This window comes from Ostrinia nubilalis, chromosome 2 (assembly GCF_963855985.1).
Source record: "Ostrinia nubilalis chromosome 2, ilOstNubi1.1, whole genome shotgun sequence".
In the NCBI taxonomy this organism is placed as follows: domain Eukaryota; kingdom Metazoa; phylum Arthropoda; class Insecta; order Lepidoptera; family Crambidae; genus Ostrinia; species Ostrinia nubilalis.
Genome location: NC_087089.1, coordinates 15503893 through 15523456, shown reverse-complemented (window position 1 = coordinate 15523456; position 19564 = coordinate 15503893). Strand labels below are relative to the sequence as shown.

The window sequence follows — 19564 nt, the reverse complement described above, 5'->3', positions numbered from 1 at the left end:
AATAGTTTTTATCTCGGTTTTTGAAACAGGAACGCGCGTGATAAAGTTTTTCTGTGAAAGACAAAATTCCACGCGGGTGAAGCCGCGGGCGGAAAGCTAGTAACTGTATAAGCAGCCTGTAAATGCTTCGCTGTAATCGTTCCAGAAATTCTCAAATTAACACAATTCTAGTGACCGATATAACAATTAAAACTCGTTAAAGAAACGCCTTCTATTGAGCTATAACAACCTCGTTGTAGGGAGATATACAAGCAACAACGTATTTTTATGAGTGGGCCTTGATAAGAATAATGCACTCCGGTGGGGTACTCGTAGAGAATTGTTATTTGTTTGCGAGGCGATATCAAAAATTACTGCTGTATTTATCATTTCATTACTTAGCGAGTAAGGTTGGCCAATATGTTGCCAGGAAGATAAACAAAATGCGGTTTCAAAAACTTTATAAAATAAATAAATAGGCAACTAAAAATGATCTTTCTCGTTTTTATGACTAAACCGCTGAACCTATTGAATTTTTAGTGTCTATTTTATCCGATATCCATTTGTCATGTACAGTCGACAGCATATCAACTTAAACTACTGTGGCATCTTATACTTTGTAGTAATAGATTCCATTTTATAACTAATATTTTCAATGTATCGCTGTTGGTTTCCAGAAATAAATACATAAATTTTAGAAAAAAATAAAAAATAGTCTGATGTCCTGACGTAACGACGTGCATAAGCTGTAGTTTAGGGCTTGGTCATGTAATATTCATTGAATTGAAACCATTTACATACTTTGACACACCTTGAAACATTTTGTATGTTGTGTTCGTCTCAGTGTCAACCCTACACTGTTGCTTCTTCAAGCTAAAGTATGCAAAGTACCTCAGTTATCATCCCTGTAGAGAGAGGAATTGACGCATACATTTCACGCCGATCAAACTCAATATGGAACCAACAAGAAAAATATCGGATTTGTTGTTATTCCGCATAAACATGCGCAGTGATACTAAGTGCGTAGCCCTATTTACCTCGTTATTTGTGCTAGATAATAACGGCTCAACTAGTGAAGTTTAATGTGTTATTCTTATTTATTATTGGGTTAAAACAATACTGCAAGTGGGATAAATAATAAGTGGAAGTTCGGTTTTCAAAATATGAAAATAGCTGTTCCCGCGACTTCGCTCCTATTGGCTGTAGGGTGATGTTATGTAGCCTAAAGCCGTCCTCGATAAATGGGCTATCCTACACAAAAATATTTATTCAAATCGGACCAGTACTTCCTGAGATTAGCGGCAATAAAAAAGAATTTAGGAACATATCCAGTTCTACATAAATGTGAATACAATTTCGTACTGAAATACAGGATAATATACTTATGAAAATGAAATTCTCGCAAAGGAGAAGCTACGTTAAAAGGAAGATCTTATTATACTTTCATAGAATAAATCTATCCATGGATGAAGATGCCTGCTATGCCTGTTCTTTCATTGATTTGAATATTTTATTGCATTTTAGTTCACCTTATACCTAATGTATTCTATAATTATGTAATTTTTCCATTTCAGAAACAATGTCAGCAAAAAACTCCTTCAACATTAGTATTCCGTCCGTGTTCGTCAGCGAAAAGACTGGCATCTTGCTTGCTGATGACTACAATTACACCTCACGGTCAGTATCCACGTTTGCCCCACTCATGTATTTAATATCCGTGAAGTAATGAACTAAAACGGGGCTTTGAAGAGAATTTAATACATTGGAGTTTGCAAACCTGAATCAATGAATGAAACTACAGTTGGAGCTAATCATCATACTGGGAGTACCTAAACTCTGCAACTCTATCACTCAAACATGCCAGCCAATTTCCCACGGTAAGTCCTAACGTCATGAATATAAGGTGCATTTTTGAGACGAGGGTATACAAGTAAGGGCAGTTACTTACCCTACCCGTTTACAAGATCTAAGGCTTAACTGAGATATGGGAGAGGTGATTTTTGACGTATTATGACGTGAGAGAGCATACAAATCTGAAGTCTCGCTGACATTTGACGTAACAAAAAACACCCTCCCGTGTCGCAGTCATCATCATCATCATCATTTCAGCCATAGGACGTCCACTGCTGAACATAGGCTTCCCCCAATGCTTTCCATGCTGCCCGGTTGGTAGCGGCCTGCGTCCAGCGCCTTCCTGCTACCTTTATGATGTCGTCGGCCCACCTTGTTGGTGGACGTCCCACGCTGCGTTTTCCGGTACGCGGCCTCCACTCCAGAACCTTACTGCCCCATCTACAGCTATATAAACAATGAAATGTAGGATACTTTTTTGACATAAGTAAATTCGTTCGTTCGTTCGTTTCAGCGGAAAGACGTCCACTGCTGGACAAAGGCCTGCTCCAAGGATTTCCACAAAGACCGGTTCTGCGCCGCTCGCATCCAGGCACCTCCCGCGACCTTCACCAGATCGTCGGACCACCTAGTGGGAGGCTTGGCCTTGACATAAATTATGTGATTTTGTTTCAATTGTTGCAGTAATTATTACATAATGGTGAACGGTGACGAGCCGTTCGACATCAACACGCACTTGTTGCTGCCGTTTGCGGTGGTGGTGGCGCTCTGCCTCATCATCATCATCATCTTCATGGTGAGTCATCATCAGTTTATCATCGTACGGTGCGTAGAAATAAGGTGCCCAAAACAGCTCAGAAGTTGAATAGCATCAAGTTAATTGGGTATTTAACACCATAAACTATAACTAAGACACAAATTGTCTAAAAATGAATAATACTTCATAAGTAAAGATAAAATATTTTAGCCCTGAAACTCGCAATTCCTACCAACCCACCTAAACTAAAACGTAAATAACGTATTTACGATAGCTTTGAAATAATTCTATAATTAAGTTTATAAAAAGTGACACTATAGCTTCACTTTCTTAAAAAATCTATGGCAGTATCGCGTCTTGCCACTACTCTACTGATGACAATTTAAATCTTATGTTATGACATTATCAAATCCATGCGAATTAAAAACGTGTAAAATTACTTGCTTATTTTTAATATTATATTCGTATTTCCAGATAGTGAAATGCATAAAAGACCGCCGCAGAGCGCGTAGACACCGCCTGCCGAACCGGTCTCTCAAGAAGATCCCGACGTGCAAGTTCAGCAAGGGAGACCCGTACGAGACCTGTGCCATCTGTCTGGACGACTACCAGGAAGGCGAGCGACTGCGAGTGTTGCCGTGTGCACATGGTTGGTATTATTTATTGTATAGTCTGGTCTGTGAGCACGTAGAATTTTGTCCAATGACCCCAAGCTACCCATCCTTATCGCTCGCGCGTAATTATATTGCTGTCGCGAAATCGAAATGACAATGAAATGAATACGGATTTAGGACTGTTTTTCAATAGGATGACTTCTAAACGTCAACGAGATTTTGTCTGTTTCAAAATACGTGAGTTAGGCCAATAGTTGCAATATCATGATGAGGCGTTCCTTACTCTCTCATAAAGCCATAAAATGTCAACCATTTTTTCTGCGAATTTGAACCTTATTATACACCACTACATTTTTATCACCGAAAAAATTTTAACAGGTTATGTAGAAATATGTGAAAAATATAAAGTACATAAAAAAAATTTTTTTCATAAAGTTATTATTACGTATTTTACGCGTCACAGCTGGGGCACTCCGCTATGTCTGTTTCGACCACGCTTCCAGTGTTATTATTACTTACTTAGCTAACTTAGACCATTTTAATGCAACATTTCAAGTAATTTTGAGTTCTAATAAGTGTTACATTATCTTACGTAAATAGTGCTAGCGACGCGTGTGTCCATAAATTACCAATTTTGGGAGGAAATTTTGAGTAACTTTAACTTTTTTTTTGCATAAATAGGGTCAGTATCAATAACTCATTACCCAGAATTTTTTTTTTCTGTGATAAAAATTTAGTGGTATATTATAAGTTTTTTTTTTTTTTTTGCATAACAAGGCAGGTATTTGACCACAATCGCACCTGATTCAAAAAGTTCAAAATGAATTGCAAATGTTTTGTCAATTTCCAGCATACCACGCGAAGTGCGTAGACCCGTGGCTGACGCAGAACCGTCGCGTGTGTCCCGTGTGCAAGCGCCGCGTGCTGGCCGCCGGCGAGCGGGAGGCGCGCGCGCGCAGGGACTCCGACGACTCCGATGATACAGAACCGTTGTTGGAGGCCGAGCCACAAGTGTTGACGCAGGTGAGGTTTCTTCTTCTTAATCGAGCACTCGGTTTAGTCTCAGAATGTCCAATTCGCAAAATGTCCAAGTGTTAAAAGTTCAAAGTTTCTAATAAAGAGTTTTTTTTCATTTCATAATTTCTTAAGAAACTTTAAACTTTTGAAACTTGGACATTTCGCAACTTGGACATTTTGGGACTTTGACATTTTGCAACCACTTGACATTTTGCAAATTGGACATTCTGAGACTAAATGAGCACGGGTTGAGCACGGTTTCTTGTCAGAGTGGTCGTGGTTGCGCTGACGACTGACGAGGTACACGGTGGGGTAATGTCATCTCTGAGGGTAGTTCTCCTGGCGACGTGCCTCCATTTCTGATGGTTAGAGGCGTCGCGAGTACATTGGACCATGGTGGACTCAGTGGTCTTTGTGCCGTCGGGCTGCTATCGTTGATAAATGTCATCACTTCTTCTCAAAACTTCGCCTATTGTGTGCCAGGAGTGCGCGAACACACGCAGCGCGATCTAGTTTCAGCGACTACTCGTGAGATCCTGGTAATAAACAGGTCCTTGCTCGGCTCTCCGTATCGCATCCAGCATCTTCTGTTAGATTGGATTTGCAGCAGTGGCAAAGGCAAAGAAAGGTGGGATTAATCCCGAGGTAACACAGACCCGTCGCGTGTGTCCCGTGTGCAAGCGCCGCGTGCTGGCCGCCGGCGAGCGGGAGGCGCGCGCGCGCAGGGACTCCGACGACTCGGATGATACAGAACCGTTGTTGGAGGCCGAGCCACAAGTGTTGACACAGGTAAGATTAAAGCCTTGGGCAGACCAAACGCAGGGCAGTAGCAGCGCAGTTTGGATACGGGCCGGTGCAAGTTGTAATACAAGAAACTCTTTGAAGTTTGAAGATGTGACACATCAAATTTAAACGTGGGCTCGCGCTCCAACCGCGCCGCACTGCAACTGCCGAACGACAAACGAGGCGGCGCGGGAGCGGGACAGAAGCGGCGCGAGCGCGGGCCCGCGCTGTTGCATTACTATGGCGGCCATATTAGCATGACACACCGGACGCAAGGCGGTAGCAGCGTGTTGACAGCGGTTTTCGAATATTAAAATTTTTGACAACCGCCCGCGTTGCAACTGCTTTGGAACTGCGCTGCCTTCAGTGTGCCTGCTGCCGCGCTGCAACTGACCCGCGTTTAGTCTGTGGAAGCATTTAAACACGTTCAAATTTCGGAACGCTCTGACTCTAAAAAACCGACAATAGTCGCAAGTCCGACGAGGCGAGGCGAGATTGCTCGAAGCAAAGGGCATGGCGGCAAAACTATCTAAAAAAAATCTACTTCTAAACCTTGGCCAACTTCTCGAGTAATGAAGCTGAGGCTTCAAACTAAACAGAGACTATACAGGATTTGCAACAAATCCCACCGCCACCCATGGTTCTTCCTGCCTCATAGCATACGAAACGAATCTCGGGAGAGCGCGCGGGTTCTTGCTCAGGGCTCCTTTCCCCGGGCGCTTTGCTTGACTCCCTACAAATTTATCTGATCCATGTCCCTTCTCATAGTCAATTCTCCCCCTTCTGGGGCTTGACACCACAAATACAGTACTTCGCGTCGGGCTGCTATCGTTGATAAATGTCATCACTTCTCAAAACATCGCCTGATTGTGTGCCAGTTACTACGACTACTAGGAAGGTCCTGGTGATAAACAGGTCCTTGCTCGGCTCCGTATCGCATCCAGCGTCTTCTGTTGGATTGGATTTGCAGCAGTGGCAAAGGTTAAAGGTTCCCGAGGTAACACAGACCCGTCGCGTGTGTCCCGTGTGCAAGCGCCGCGTGCTGGCCGCCGGCGAGCGGGAGGCGCGCGCGCGCAGGGACTCCGACGACACTGAGCCGCTGTTGGACGCCGAGCCACAAGTGTTGACACAGGTGAGATTTCAAGGCCGGCAATACACAGACCGCTTGAAACTGTCAGGGTCGACAGCTTCAAGCTGCGACTGCACAGTGAACTGCAGAGTTCTATGGACGCACATACACGAACCGCTCGAGCAGTTGCAACTGATTCGGGCGGTCGACAGCACGGTGAATTTTCATCGTGCGGTCAAGCAGTCGCCAGCCATACACTGACTGCTCGAGCTGTCGACAGCTCTCGCGCAGTTACCTCCGCCCACTTTCTTCACACTTCTTGTAAAGCACCAGTACAATTATATAGCTCCACTCCTTTATAATAAAATAAATAAAGAATTAAATATTTATTCCTTAAATAGTTATCACTGTAAGAAAAAAATAACAGAGTGGCTTCTCAAGCTTGAATACGATATGGTTGAGTCTTTGATTAAATAATACTAAAAAAAATATATATACATCAGCCTGATTCCTTCCTTACATTGAACACAAACACACACACGCACACACACACACACACACACATGTTGGTTTTCTTTTGTTATTGTAAGTTCATCTCATATTCAATTCATGTAGGTATTCAGTTAAAGCTAAATAAGTATTAAGTTATTTATTAGTAACCTTAATTGTTTATTTATAGCGTCTGTAGAGGAAGGCGCTAATGACTGCGACACAGTCTTTGACTACTGCAGTCATTAACGTTTCATTTTGTCTATGCACAATTGTAATTGGCTACAAATAAAGTTTTTATTTATTTTATTTATTATTTATTTATTTATTCCACGGCGCGCGCGCTTGTGATTTGTTGAGCATTTATGTTAATACCAACTGCTCGAGCAGTTATCACTGGCAGCTTCAAGCTGTTGACTCTTGACTACAAGAGTGGTCCGTGTATGTTGATCGCTGACTAACTGCTCGAGCTGTCCGTGCCGTGATTTCTTCTTCTTAGTCGAGCACTCGGTTTAGTCTCAGAATTTCCAAATTGCGAAATGTCCAAGTTTAAAATTTCAAAGTTTCTAATAGTTTTTTTTTTTTTTTTTTTTTCATTTCATAATTTCTTCGTTCGTTCGTTCGTTTCAGCCAAATGAAGTCCACTGCTGGATAAAGGCCTCCCCAAAGGCATAATTTCTTGAGACACTAAACTTTGAGACTTGGACATTTTGCAACCACTTACATTTTGTAAATTGGACATTCTGAGACTAAAAGGAGCACGGGTTGAGCACAGTTTCTTGTCAGAGTGGTCGTGGTTGCGCTGACGAGGTACATGGTGGGGTAATGTCATCTCTGAGGGTAGCTCTCCTGGCGATGTGCTTCCATTTCTGACGATTAGAGGCGTCGCGAGTACACTGGACCATGGTGGACTCAGTGGTCTTTGTGCCGTCGGGCTGCTATCGTCGATAAATGTCATCACTTCTTCTCAAAACTTCGCCTATTGTGTGCCAGGAGTGCGCGAACACACGCAGCGCGATCCAGTTTCAGCGACTACTCGTGAGATCCTGGTAATAAACAGGTCCTTGCTCGACTCCGTATCGCATCCAGCGTCTTCTGTTGGATTGGATTTGCAGCAGTGGCAAAGAAAGGTGGGATTAATCCCGAGGTAACACAGACCCGTCGCGTGTGTCCCGTGTGCAAGCGCCGCGTGCTGGCCGCCGGCGAGCGGGAGGCGCGCGCGCGCAGGGACTCCGACGATTCCGATGATACAGAACCGTTGTTGGACGCCGAGCCACAAGTGTTGACACAGGTCAGGTTTCTTCTTAGTCGGCCACTCTTGTCAGAGTGGTCGTGGTTGCGTTGACAAGGTACCATCGGCAACAGTGTTATAGTATAACCGCTTAAATGAGTTCTCGCCTGCGGAACGTTTACCGTTAACCAAGAAGCGGGCGGGATCGTTAAACAAGAGGTAAAATCAAAAAAGTTCACTAGATAGTTCTCAAGATATATGAAGTCACAGTGAAGTGGTTAACGGTAAACGTTCCGCAGGCGAGAACTCATTTAAGCGGTCATACTATAACTATCCATTGCCTGTCATGTCGTCTCGTTCTATCGCAAAGAATTACCATTTGATGAGAGCGAGAGCAAAAACGGAAATGGATAGTTAACAGTGTGGCCGTGTGTACATGGTGGGGTAATGTCATCTCCGAAGGTAGCTCCCCTGGCGATGTGCTTCCGTTTCTGACGGTTAAGGCGTCGCGAGCACACTGGACCACGGTGGACTCAGTGGTCTTTGTGCCGTCGGGCTGCTATCGTTGATAAATGTCATCAAATCTTCTCAAAACTTCGCCTATTGTGTGCCAGGAGTGCGCGAACACACGCAGCGCGATCCAGTTTCAGCGACTACTCGTGAGATCCTGGTAATAAACAGGTCCTTGCTCGACTCCGTATCGCATCCAGCGTCTTCTGTTGGATTGGATTTGCAGCAGTGGCAAAGAAAGGTGGGATTAATCCCGAGGTAACACAGACCCGTCGCGTGTGTCCCGTGTGCAAGCGCCGCGTGCTGGCCGCCGGCGAGCGGGAGGCGCGCGCGCGCAGGGACTCCGACGACACTGAGCCGCTGTTGGACGCCGAGCCGCAAGTGTTGACACAGGTCAGGTTTCTTCTTGGTCGGCCACTCTCGTCAGAGTGGTCGTGGTTGCGTTGACGAGGTACCATCGGCAACAGTGTTATAGTATAACCGCTTAAATGAGTCCTCGCCTGCGGAACGTTTACCGTTAACCACTTCACTGTGACGTCACATATCTTGAGAAGCGGGCGGGATCGTTAAACAAGAGATAAAATCAAAAAAGTTCACTAGATATATGAAGTCACAGTGAAGTAGTTAACGGCAAACGTTCCGCAGGCGAGAACTCATTTAAGCGGTCATACTATAACTATCCATTGCCTGTCATGTCGTCTCGTTCTATCGCAAAGAATTACCATTTGATGAGAGCGAGAGCAAAAACGGAAATGGATAGTTAACAGTGTGGCCGTGTGTACATGGTGGGGTAATGTCAACTCCGAGGGTAGCTCTCCTGGCGATGTGCTTCCATTTCTGACGGTTAGAGGCGTCGCGAGTACACTGGACCACGGTGGACTCGGTGGTCTTTGTGCCGTCGGGCTGCTATCGTTGATAAATGTCATCACTTCTTCTCAAAACTTCGCCTATTGTGTGCCAGGAGTGCGCGAACTCGCGCAGCGCGATCCAGTTTCAGCGACTACTCGTGAGATCCTGGTAATAAACAGGTCCTTGCTCGACTCCGTATCGCATCCAGAATCTTCTGTTGGATTGGATTTGCAGCAGTGGCAAAGAAAGGTGGGACTAATCCCGAGGTAACACAGACCCGTCGCGTGTGTCCCGTGTGCAAGCGCCGCGTGCTGGCCGCCGGCGAGCGGGACGCGCGCGCGCGCAGGGACTCCGACGATTCGGATGATACAGAACCGTTGTTGGAGGCCGAGCCACAGGTGAGGCTTAAAGTTTCATTGGGATCTATCCGAAGTTATAGTGGGCTGAATCTCAGTTCAGTGTCATCTTGTCTCGTACGTAATAATATATCATCAAGATCAAGCAAAATTAAATGGCTCAAATACGCCTTCTCTCTTCTAGCCTCTGATTTGCCTCCCCAACAAAGTCCATAACACTTGTCTTATCTATTTTATAACATCTACCTACATGTACTATCGGTCACAGTCTCAGATCATAGAAAGAGAATAGATATGAAATCGCGCGTAACTACAACGAGAACCAGTGTCCCCACATTTCCCCCACCACAGCTCCCACACACACATTCAACTGTGTAAAAACAAAGCGACTGAGAGTCTACGACAACATGTGCAACCGGCTTAAAAGTGCTGTGATTGGCCAGAAGGCATGCCTTATGGCCAATCAATGGCCGCGTGACGTGACGCACACTTTGAAAACGCTAGTGAGAGAACAAAGATAAAATGGAGTCGACAAGATATCGATACTTTAAATCTCTAGGGGCAAGGCTCGAAACTGATTTCACAAAATGCTTATGAATGAAAACCTTTTTATTATTACACGTTATTATTAAGAGCCATTTCACAAAAATATTCCGCGCGAATTTAGGTAAAAGCTGTCAACGCAACGTCAAAAGAGTAAAAAGAACGCTGAAATGGACAAAAAAATCTTGAGCCGTGACCGTATTAAGACTTGATTTAAGTTATTAATTTTAAGGTAGAATGAGGTATTCAAACTTGATAAATTAATTTAAATTTTTGATAGAGTTTAATAAGTCTTTTATATTTCGATTCATAATGAAACACGAATAGGTATAATATGTAAAATATATATTAAGTACAAAATAAAGACAGTCACATAGTGAAAAAAAAATCTGCCCCTTTACAGCTCCATCATCGGGCCCTGGATACGAAATATTCGTCAAGGCGAATCACACAAGCCCAAACTTCATAGGGTTCTATTGTTTTGTTACGGAGGTGGCCATTGCATCTCCTCCAGATCCATTTTATCAGACAGAGCTAAGAAATAAATAAATAAATATTATTATAAGTAAACAAATAACTAAAATAATTCATCTTAGGGCTGATTTTTCAATCCTCAGATATCTTTTATCTGAAGAATAACCTTGTCATTTTGACATATTTCCCATACTGAAACTGTCAATGTGCCAAACTTTTTCTTCAGTTAAAAGTTATCTGACGATTGAAAAATCAGCCCTTACTATCTTACTTCTTACTAGTCTTACTAATATTATAAATACGAAAGTTTGTGTGGATGTCTGGATGTTTGTTACACTTTCACGCAAAAACTACTGAACAGATTTTGATGAAACTTTACAGTACAGTACAGCAGTACTAGGCAGTCTGTGTTCAACTATCACTCGGGTCGGAAGTTCCTATCGCAAGACCTTTGGTTCACTCAGTTCCGATACGACTCTAGTGCTGTGTGTAATTATTTTCGTGAATACACTGAATTTATTAATTTCTACGAGTGGATTTCATTTTGCCTGAGACCTACGCCATGAACCCTGAACCAGAAGACCCTGTCGCCAGCGACAGCGACGCTCATCCATCCCTGGCGTCGACCAGAATAACAATGTTAGGCTATAATTTATGACGATCTGTGACAAACTAAATTTCAAGCGTATGAAGCCGCGGGCAATACTACATATTTCATACTAGCTTTTTGCCCGCGACTTCTTCTGCGATGAAGTGGAAAATGGTTCTAATAGAATTAAAATATTCTAAGAAAATTAATTTTGTTAAAATAAATGATTATATTTTTTGATATAAAATCTACAAATTATTATGTTTAAATATTTGAATACTTACAAAATTATGAGATCTTTCTAAAACAAAATTAAAACACTACACCTGCCGCAGATTTCTTTGTAAACAATGTTTTTTTTTTTCCTTCAGGTGCTAAAATCACCAGGCTATTGTGTGCGCATACTCTGGAGTATGCCACATACAACTGGTCGTCGGAGAAGCATAGATTTCCATTAAGTCTACTCCCGCTACCATGTGGAACTCCGCTAAAACTCGTGAGGGCGCCAACGCGCACGCGGTTGCCCGTTGTAGGCTCTATGCAACCACACTATTTTAAACCGTGGTCCCTAAGCATGAGATGGGAAACTGCACTCTCTTGAATTCTCTTGAATTTGATGGTGTTAGGGGAATCCTAGGAATGAATACAGACTTTCCAATGGGATCTCCTCATCAATATTGCGAAATTGCGAGTTGCAATGCAATGTTACGTTTTCACTTGTTATTTTATTGTAATCTGACCTTGATTTTTCAAACACGTGTCAAAAAAAAATTAAATCAAAAGTACTAAGGAATATTTCATTGATATCAACTTAGAAACAAGCACAGATCACAGAAACTAAAGGGAAATGTGACAAGGGACAAATTGGAACATATTGCTTGTGAAAGCAATGATGACAGTAGCGACGTCATTATGTAAACAGTTTATATTGCTTGCATAGTACTAAAGATTATTCGAACGTTGAATACTGATACCGCAGTGGATAATGAGCACATAATTTGATTTCTTTGTGTGTGTGAATTTCTAATACGACACTGAGTTTCGAACTCAGCGCATTACTTAGCATCTCTCTATATTTCTATGGAACCAAGTTATCTCCAAAATAACATTCCACACCTTTTTAACATAGTCAGGTAATAATTTTAATAAAATACGAAGCACGTCATCTATCAATAGGATATATGTATATTTTAGAAGTTAATAAATTATGCATAAAATATAAACACTAGAAGTTTAGTTAAATCGTAGAATTTCTGAAAAACAAGTACTAAAATCGTACTGAAAAAAAAGTATTAATATGTTATCTAATTTATTTATTAAACGTCGAATTTTATCAAAGATTTTGTACTATAATATAGTTTTTGAAAATATTTTATAGCCTACATAGAAAAAAAATTAGGATTCTAAATCGTGAAAGAATTTTTTTTCGGAGCTATTGCCTCCAAACAAACAAACAAACAATCAAATCTTTCCTCTTTTATTACTATAGATTTAACAACAAAGCTTCCCTCTCGAAACAAAACGCTTCTTTTTTTTCTTCACGAAACAAAACTCAAAGCGGATAAATAAATAAACAAATCTTTGAACAATTTCACAGCGCCATCTAGTCCAAAAGTAGGCAACCAATATGCTTGTGTTAAGGGTGCTAGCATAATGGATATACTTTTTTATAATTTATTTATTAAATTAAATACATGGTACCTACAATCCTACATATTATACATAGTTACACCCAGATCCGTCAAAGAAATTAAAATTCATCATTTCAATTTCTGCTCGGCCGGCCGACTCGAAACAGCCTCTCGGCATAGTATCAAATGTATTTGGTCGCCGTACAAATCACCGCTTTACGACACGAACGCACGTAAACGTCACGGCGGGAAAAATGACACAGGTCCTGCCTTGACGGGCGCTCGCGCCATACTAATCGATGTCGGCTTGCGCATTGTAATTTATACTGATATTCACATCAATATTTTGACAAAGTGGTTACTAATATTTAAACAATAACTGTAGAAATCAATTCTACAATGAATATTCTTTATTTTGGGATACTTTTATTGCAGTTATTGCTGTGTTTTTAAACCAAAAACCACGATCAAAATGTGACGTTAATCTTCAAATTTGCCAATTTATTTTTAGATTTTACTCAATAATGGTAATGAAATTCAAGAATCTTATTTCATTAATGGACTACAAGAATATATGTCCGATGATTACTATATATTTTTAAGCGATTAATATATATTAATATACTATATATGAGCATAAATAATAGATACAGGACTTTGAAATTGAGTCTGCGGCAATTTATCCGTAAAATGGTTGTGGGAGATGGGGCACTGTGAATTAAGCAAAAGAATTTTAGTAAATCCGTTTCATTAATGGTCAACACCAAGGATTGACCTATCTTTCGCAGTTATTAAATAATCTCTGGGTGTTGCTTAAGATAGTAATTCATGCTTCCAAAATCTTAGAATTTCGCACGAAAATGTAAAATGGCTCTTAACTACTATCACGCATTTACTTTTTAATTATGGCGATCTGCGTACCGCATATGTTTATCAAAAATAATGCCTATATTAGGCTTTCAACTAGCTCTTATAGTAATTACATAGTTGACAGTTACTAATAATTACTTCTACTGTTATTATTTTTTTTGTAAAATCTTATAACCGTAAGTAACACATCATTTTTTTATTTAAAATTACAAAATAGAAAATTATAATTTACTTCTATTTATCGATAATAGGAAACCGCATTAGAACACGAGCACGGCACTATGTTACGACCGGCACATGCGGCCGTACTGTGTATTTTCACACGACAGTGGATATCGGAAGAAATTAAATACATTGCGCAGTAGTTGAGCATGACATAAAGTGGTTGCTAACTAAATCGTCAATGTACAAGTGTGTTAAAATTTTTATCACCACTGATTTCGATATCGCAGTAACTGTTACGGCACTGAATTCGTTCGTAAAAATGTTTAGTTTTTTTATTTATAAGCAAAATACCAATGGATTTGCAATACTTACATGTAGTAAATGACTCCATTGTTCCTGTAGTTCTTCGTTTCACTTGTTTTATTGCACGTAACGACGCATTATCCAAAATATCGGAGAACATTTCCTTAGTACGACTGAATCGCGACTAACCTAGCTACGCGGCCGATGTTCGTTTCTGGGCATATCGCGGAGACACGCGCCACGCCCCCGTTTCACATCTATTCCCTTCTATGATCTGAGGTCACAGTGTTAACTATCTATTTCTGGTTATGTCGTCTCGTTCTATCGCAAAGAATCACCATTTGATGAGAGCGAGAGCAAAAACGGAAATGAATAGCTAACACCGATAGTAATTATGGTTTTCCGACAAAGTCACTGACATAGCCCGACGGATTAGCAAGCTGAAGTGGCAATGGGCAGGGCATATAGTACGCAGAACTGACGGCCGATGGGGCAGCAAGGTTCTGGAGTGGAGGTCACGTACCGGAAAACGTAGCGTGAGACGTCTACCCAAAAGGTGGACCGACGACCTGATAAATGTAGAAGGCGCTGGATGCAGGCCGCTACCAACCGTGCGATGTGGAAGTCATTGGGGGAGGCCTATGTTCAGCAGTGGACGTCCTGTGGCTGAAATGATGATGATGATGATACGACCTAAATGTCAATGGGACAGAGCCCACAAAGTTGTGGACGCTAGTTGGCGCTGTAATCGTGCACAGAGCCAATATCTATTTTGTAACATGTACCACAGCATGTACGTACAATACCCGGCGATAAATATTGCACATCGACCTTTAGAAAGAGACAATCGGCTAAATTCGGTTTCGTAGAGCGTTATCACTGTCGCACTTGAACAATGACTGACAATGACGTTTTGTCAAAGTGTAAACAAACTTTATTTTAAATGTGTGCAATTGATTTTGTGAATTAAATTGCTAAAAACTTTTAATAGTCGTGAAAGAAAAGTGGTTCACAATGTGTTAAAGTATTTGTCGAAGAGAAATACTAAGAGTTCGGACAATATTTTCATTGAATAATGTTTTGACAATGACGTTTTGTCAATCGTATAGGTAGTGTGCGACAGAGATAACGCTCTACGAGCCGAAATTAACCGATTCTCTTTCCAAAGGTCGATGTGCAATATTTATTGCCGGGTACTGTACAGTAAAGTATCGAGTATTGTATCGACACTCAGATCTAACTCGTTTGTTGCAGGGCGGCACATTCGCGCCGCAACGTGAGAACCCGTTCCGCCGCGCCGCGCGCGCCATGGACGCCTGGCGTCGTACCCGCGCCTCCGCCGACCCTGAGGTGAGGCCCATTGGTCAATCTGGTTTTTTACATGATCTAAAGTCTGTTCGCCGAGAGTTGATAAATATTATGAAATGTCTTGCAATAGCGACTGTCGCTTAATTATCGCATTCTCATATCGAGTACCATGTCGAGTACCATGGTACGAGCCACGCAGCTGTCGTCAAGCGCCCCGGCCGCCGGGCCGCAATGTGTGAAACGGAATAGATTTATTTTACATAAGACCGAAATTAATGGTATGACAGTGGGTAGGGCTTTGCCCAACATTGGGATACACTATAAGCCACTTGATAATAATGAAATACTTTTTATCCAACACATGGACGCCACGTGTTTGATCCGTATCCCCACGTATGCCCTAACCGGAATAATTCCCGTAAATTTAAAAGAGATAATAATGATAATCTACCAACTTTTTCATTATATCGACAAAAATAATTAGCGGGCCGCAATTTATAATGAACTAGCTGACCCGGCGAACTTTGTTCCGCCTTAATGGCAATAAATAAGCAGACTTTTTTTTAATTTCGAACGGGATAAAAAGTATCCTATGTCCTTCTCCTGGCTCTAAACTACCTCCCTGACAATTTTCAGCTAAATCGGTTCAGCCGTTCTTGAGTTATAAGTGGTGTAACTAACACGACTTTCTTTTATATACAGGGTGACTTTTGTATCAGTATCCAAATTTTTTCCTGACATTAGGTATCGTTTATAGATGACATTTTTAATAAAAAATAGGTAGGTCAAATTTTAACATCAACTATTTTTTTCCTAACCAATTAATCACGTAGTGTGGTTACCGCGCTTAGCGCGTAAACATTTTGCGGGAGAGCTGGTCGAGCGGAGAGCTGGCAACGTGTGGCAACGCTCGACCGGCCGGCCTGGCCGCGCGGCGCTTCAATCAGTCGCCCGCGCAACCCATTACGAGACGCGCGTATCACTGCGCGCGCCGATCGTTCCGTCGTGCTGTCAACGTAACGATGTATTCGCAGCGCGAGTGTTATGAAATGATTCGGTGCTACATTTTAAGTGGAGAGAGTTTGAACCGGGCCCAGAGGAATACCTAGACTTCGTAACCAAGGACTAAACCCAACAGTGCCAAACCGGTGAACGATTTTAGCGGCAAACTGAAGCGAGATCCGCGAGCAAGTAGGTAAGTACCTACACGAGACGCGAAGTGCGAAATGACACTGTAGTTTTAAATAAACTCAAAGACAATGTACAAAAGCGTGCAAGTCTGTCTGGAGAAAAATGGTATGCACTTTGGGCAATTATTAAAATAACTACTCATAATTTGTTAGTTTGTTGTTAGGTTAGGTAGGTTTGGTAAGCAATCTCAATTATTGCACATGAAAATAACGATAAATACCCCCGAATAGGTACACAAGAAAAGTAGTGTTACCGCTCTCGGTGATTTTATTTTCTTTTTGATAGCGTAATTATTGTCGTAGGTATTTAATTTTTGTACCATAAATATTAGTAAGTCTGTTTAATTAAAACTAATTACCACTTTGAAATCTTTTGCATTTTGACGGTCCTAAGCCCGTGAAAGTATGAAGGGAAAATCGACAACTTATAAATCGTATCGCAATGAATGAAATGCGGCGCGGGCAGGCGCGTACGTGTGTGCGTGCGTAAGCGAGTGAGCCGTGACCACGGTGTAAGTGTTTTTTCAGACTGTTTCTGGGTGCTTTATTTTGACATTTTTGTACTGGACGATACAAAAATAAAAAATACGTGTTTTGTCTTTCGCTTCATAGATTATTATATTAAAATTTGGATACTGATACAAAAGTCACCCTGTATATAGATTTAGAACCTCTGATTTTTTTTTTATCAACTCGCGGCGAACAGACTTTAGGTAGGATTAATAATACTAACACACGCATGCGTATACATACATTACACACGCAACACACACTGGAAGAGCACTGTGTTATTTTTTGTGTAAAACTTAAATATTAGTGTCTATCCACTTAATATGGCTGCCACAGAATACCAGCGTTATGCTAGGTCCTGACCTAGAGCATAACACATGCTGAGTGGCTGCCATTTTAGTTCAAATTTAACTACATAAGTAAGTAACTGTTGTAAGTAGTCTAAGGATGTTTGGACTAAATAAAAATATTTTCTTTCTTTCTGTCTTTCATTGTAAAATGATATCTATCACAACTACATAAGATGCCCTACATTGTAAAACTTGGTTCACCATCTGGGTAATTGTCAATTGCATATTCAATTTGTTTATTGGTCAAAGTCTTATTTATTTATTTATTTATTTGAACACCAACAAGGTTACATTGAGGCTTCACAAAAGCAAGTCTTCGCTAAAGTGTTAATTTATTGTTTCAGGAAGCAACTTCAGGAACAGAAGAAAATAATCAAGCGACTAATGATAGTGAAAAGTGAGTATATTACACGTTGCCTTTTCACGTTGTCCTTATATGAAGCTTATGCCCAACCTTTGTCCAGCAATGGACGTCCTTTCGTTCACTTTAAATTTCACCCGTAATCTACAAGTTCCAAATGACGTTCACTGCTGCACAAAGACCTCCCCCAAGGATCTCCACAACGAACTCAGGAACTTTTTTGCCTCAAGTGATGTGACAAGGGGGCGGGGCCGGTGTCGCAGCAATATTCCCAAAAATAGAACACATTGCTCGTGACAGCAACGATGACAGCAGTGACGTCATAATGTAAACGGTTTACATCGCTCGCGTAGTACTAAAGATTATTCGAACGAGTACTGATACCGCAGTGGATAATGAGCACATATTTTGATTATTTTGTGTGTGTAAATTTTTAATGCGGCACTGAGTTTCGAACTCAGCGCATTAGTTGGCATCTCTTTTTTTATCCACAACGAGGAAGCTCTTGGCCTGTATCTCACCTGATGGTAAGTGACGATCAGGCCGAAGGTGGAAGCGAGCTTCACCCGGATTCCTCAACCACAGAGGAACTGCTAAGCTATTAAAATCAAAGCAACTGGAAAGCTATCTTACCACAGAATAATAATAAGTAGTACGTACGTACAGAAGTTTTACTTCACGAAGGTATTTAAAAAAATGTATGCTCAATGCCATTAAGAATATGGTGTAATTTAGCTTGTCTCAAGAGTCAAGCACCATTTTGTTGACAAACGTCAGTGATCGGTACTGCGCCGAAGCTATAGGGCTGACTTGGGTAAAATGATGTGACGTGAGGTGCCAAACTGCAGAAAATGGCGGAGGAAATACATGATTTCGCATGAGAAGATGATAGCTAGCCAGGCGGACTTAGAACAAGCCCTACCACCAACCAAACCGAACAGAAAAATCTGCCCTTACTGGGAATCGATCCCGGGACCTCTGCGTCTGAAGCAGCTGGTCTTACCACTAGTCTATAATATCCTTATGATTTGAGTTCTTCTTCTTTTATTAATGGCAATAATAAATCTGGTTTTAATCTTACCAGCACTAAAGCTGAGATAAAATATACAAACAAATAATAATAATAAAATAAATGTTTATTTTCTCTTCACAAAGGTAACAAAGAATAATGGGCACTACAATATTGTGAATGTTACAATAACAGAACCTTTGCGAGAGACTGGTGTCTAAACTAGGGTAATCCCTGTGTGATAGATCACCAGGCAATGAACTTGTGTTTTTCGCCACAGGGCACACTGTTCCGCTAATATCACGTGCGTGATTTGAATTCACCGTCACGTTTATTTGCAGCGTACCAGCGTCAGAGTCCGCGCCGCTCCTCCAGCCTGTATCGGAGCGGCGAGTTCGGCGCGGGCGCTCCCGTCGTCGAGCGCACAGCGCCGCGCCCGCGCCCGTCCCCGCGCCCGCGCCGGACGGACACTCGATCAATACTGAAGTCAGGGGGGAGATCGGTGAGTCACCACGATATACACTCAACATCAAATAAACCGCACCTTCCGCGACGCGAACTTTAAAGATTTTCTTCTGACACAATCATGGTACCCCGACAATATTGGTGTTATTTGGAAGCCCAATAAATATCCTTAAAGAAAAACACATTTAATTTCTTAATAAAAGATTAACGTATATCATAAATGTGACTTGAAAGAGGCCTCACTTTGGGCTCACCTCTGGGATCAATTAGACCAAATTTTATGGTTATAAA

General features: G+C 41.6%; 1 protein-coding gene across 1 annotated transcript in view; it reads left to right on the top strand.

Annotated features, from left to right (window-relative positions):
• Nucleotides 1-19399, top strand: part of LOC135079016 (E3 ubiquitin-protein ligase RNF13) — a 35975-nt gene extending 16576 nt beyond the window's left edge. The window contains exons 5-12 of the mRNA XM_063973648.1: nucleotides 1554-1656; nucleotides 2515-2626; nucleotides 3062-3236; nucleotides 4052-4224; nucleotides 4813-5007; nucleotides 15335-15430; nucleotides 17783-17835; nucleotides 19150-19399. Coding sequence (XP_063829718.1) covers nucleotides 1554-1656; nucleotides 2515-2626; nucleotides 3062-3236; nucleotides 4052-4224; nucleotides 4813-5007; nucleotides 15335-15430; nucleotides 17783-17835; nucleotides 19150-19345 — 1103 coding nt within the window. The 3' untranslated portion in view covers nucleotides 19346-19399. The remainder of the gene's footprint in view (nucleotides 1-1553; nucleotides 1657-2514; nucleotides 2627-3061; nucleotides 3237-4051; nucleotides 4225-4812; nucleotides 5008-15334; nucleotides 15431-17782; nucleotides 17836-19149) is intronic.
• The last annotated feature ends 165 nt before the right edge of the window (nucleotides 19400-19564 follow it).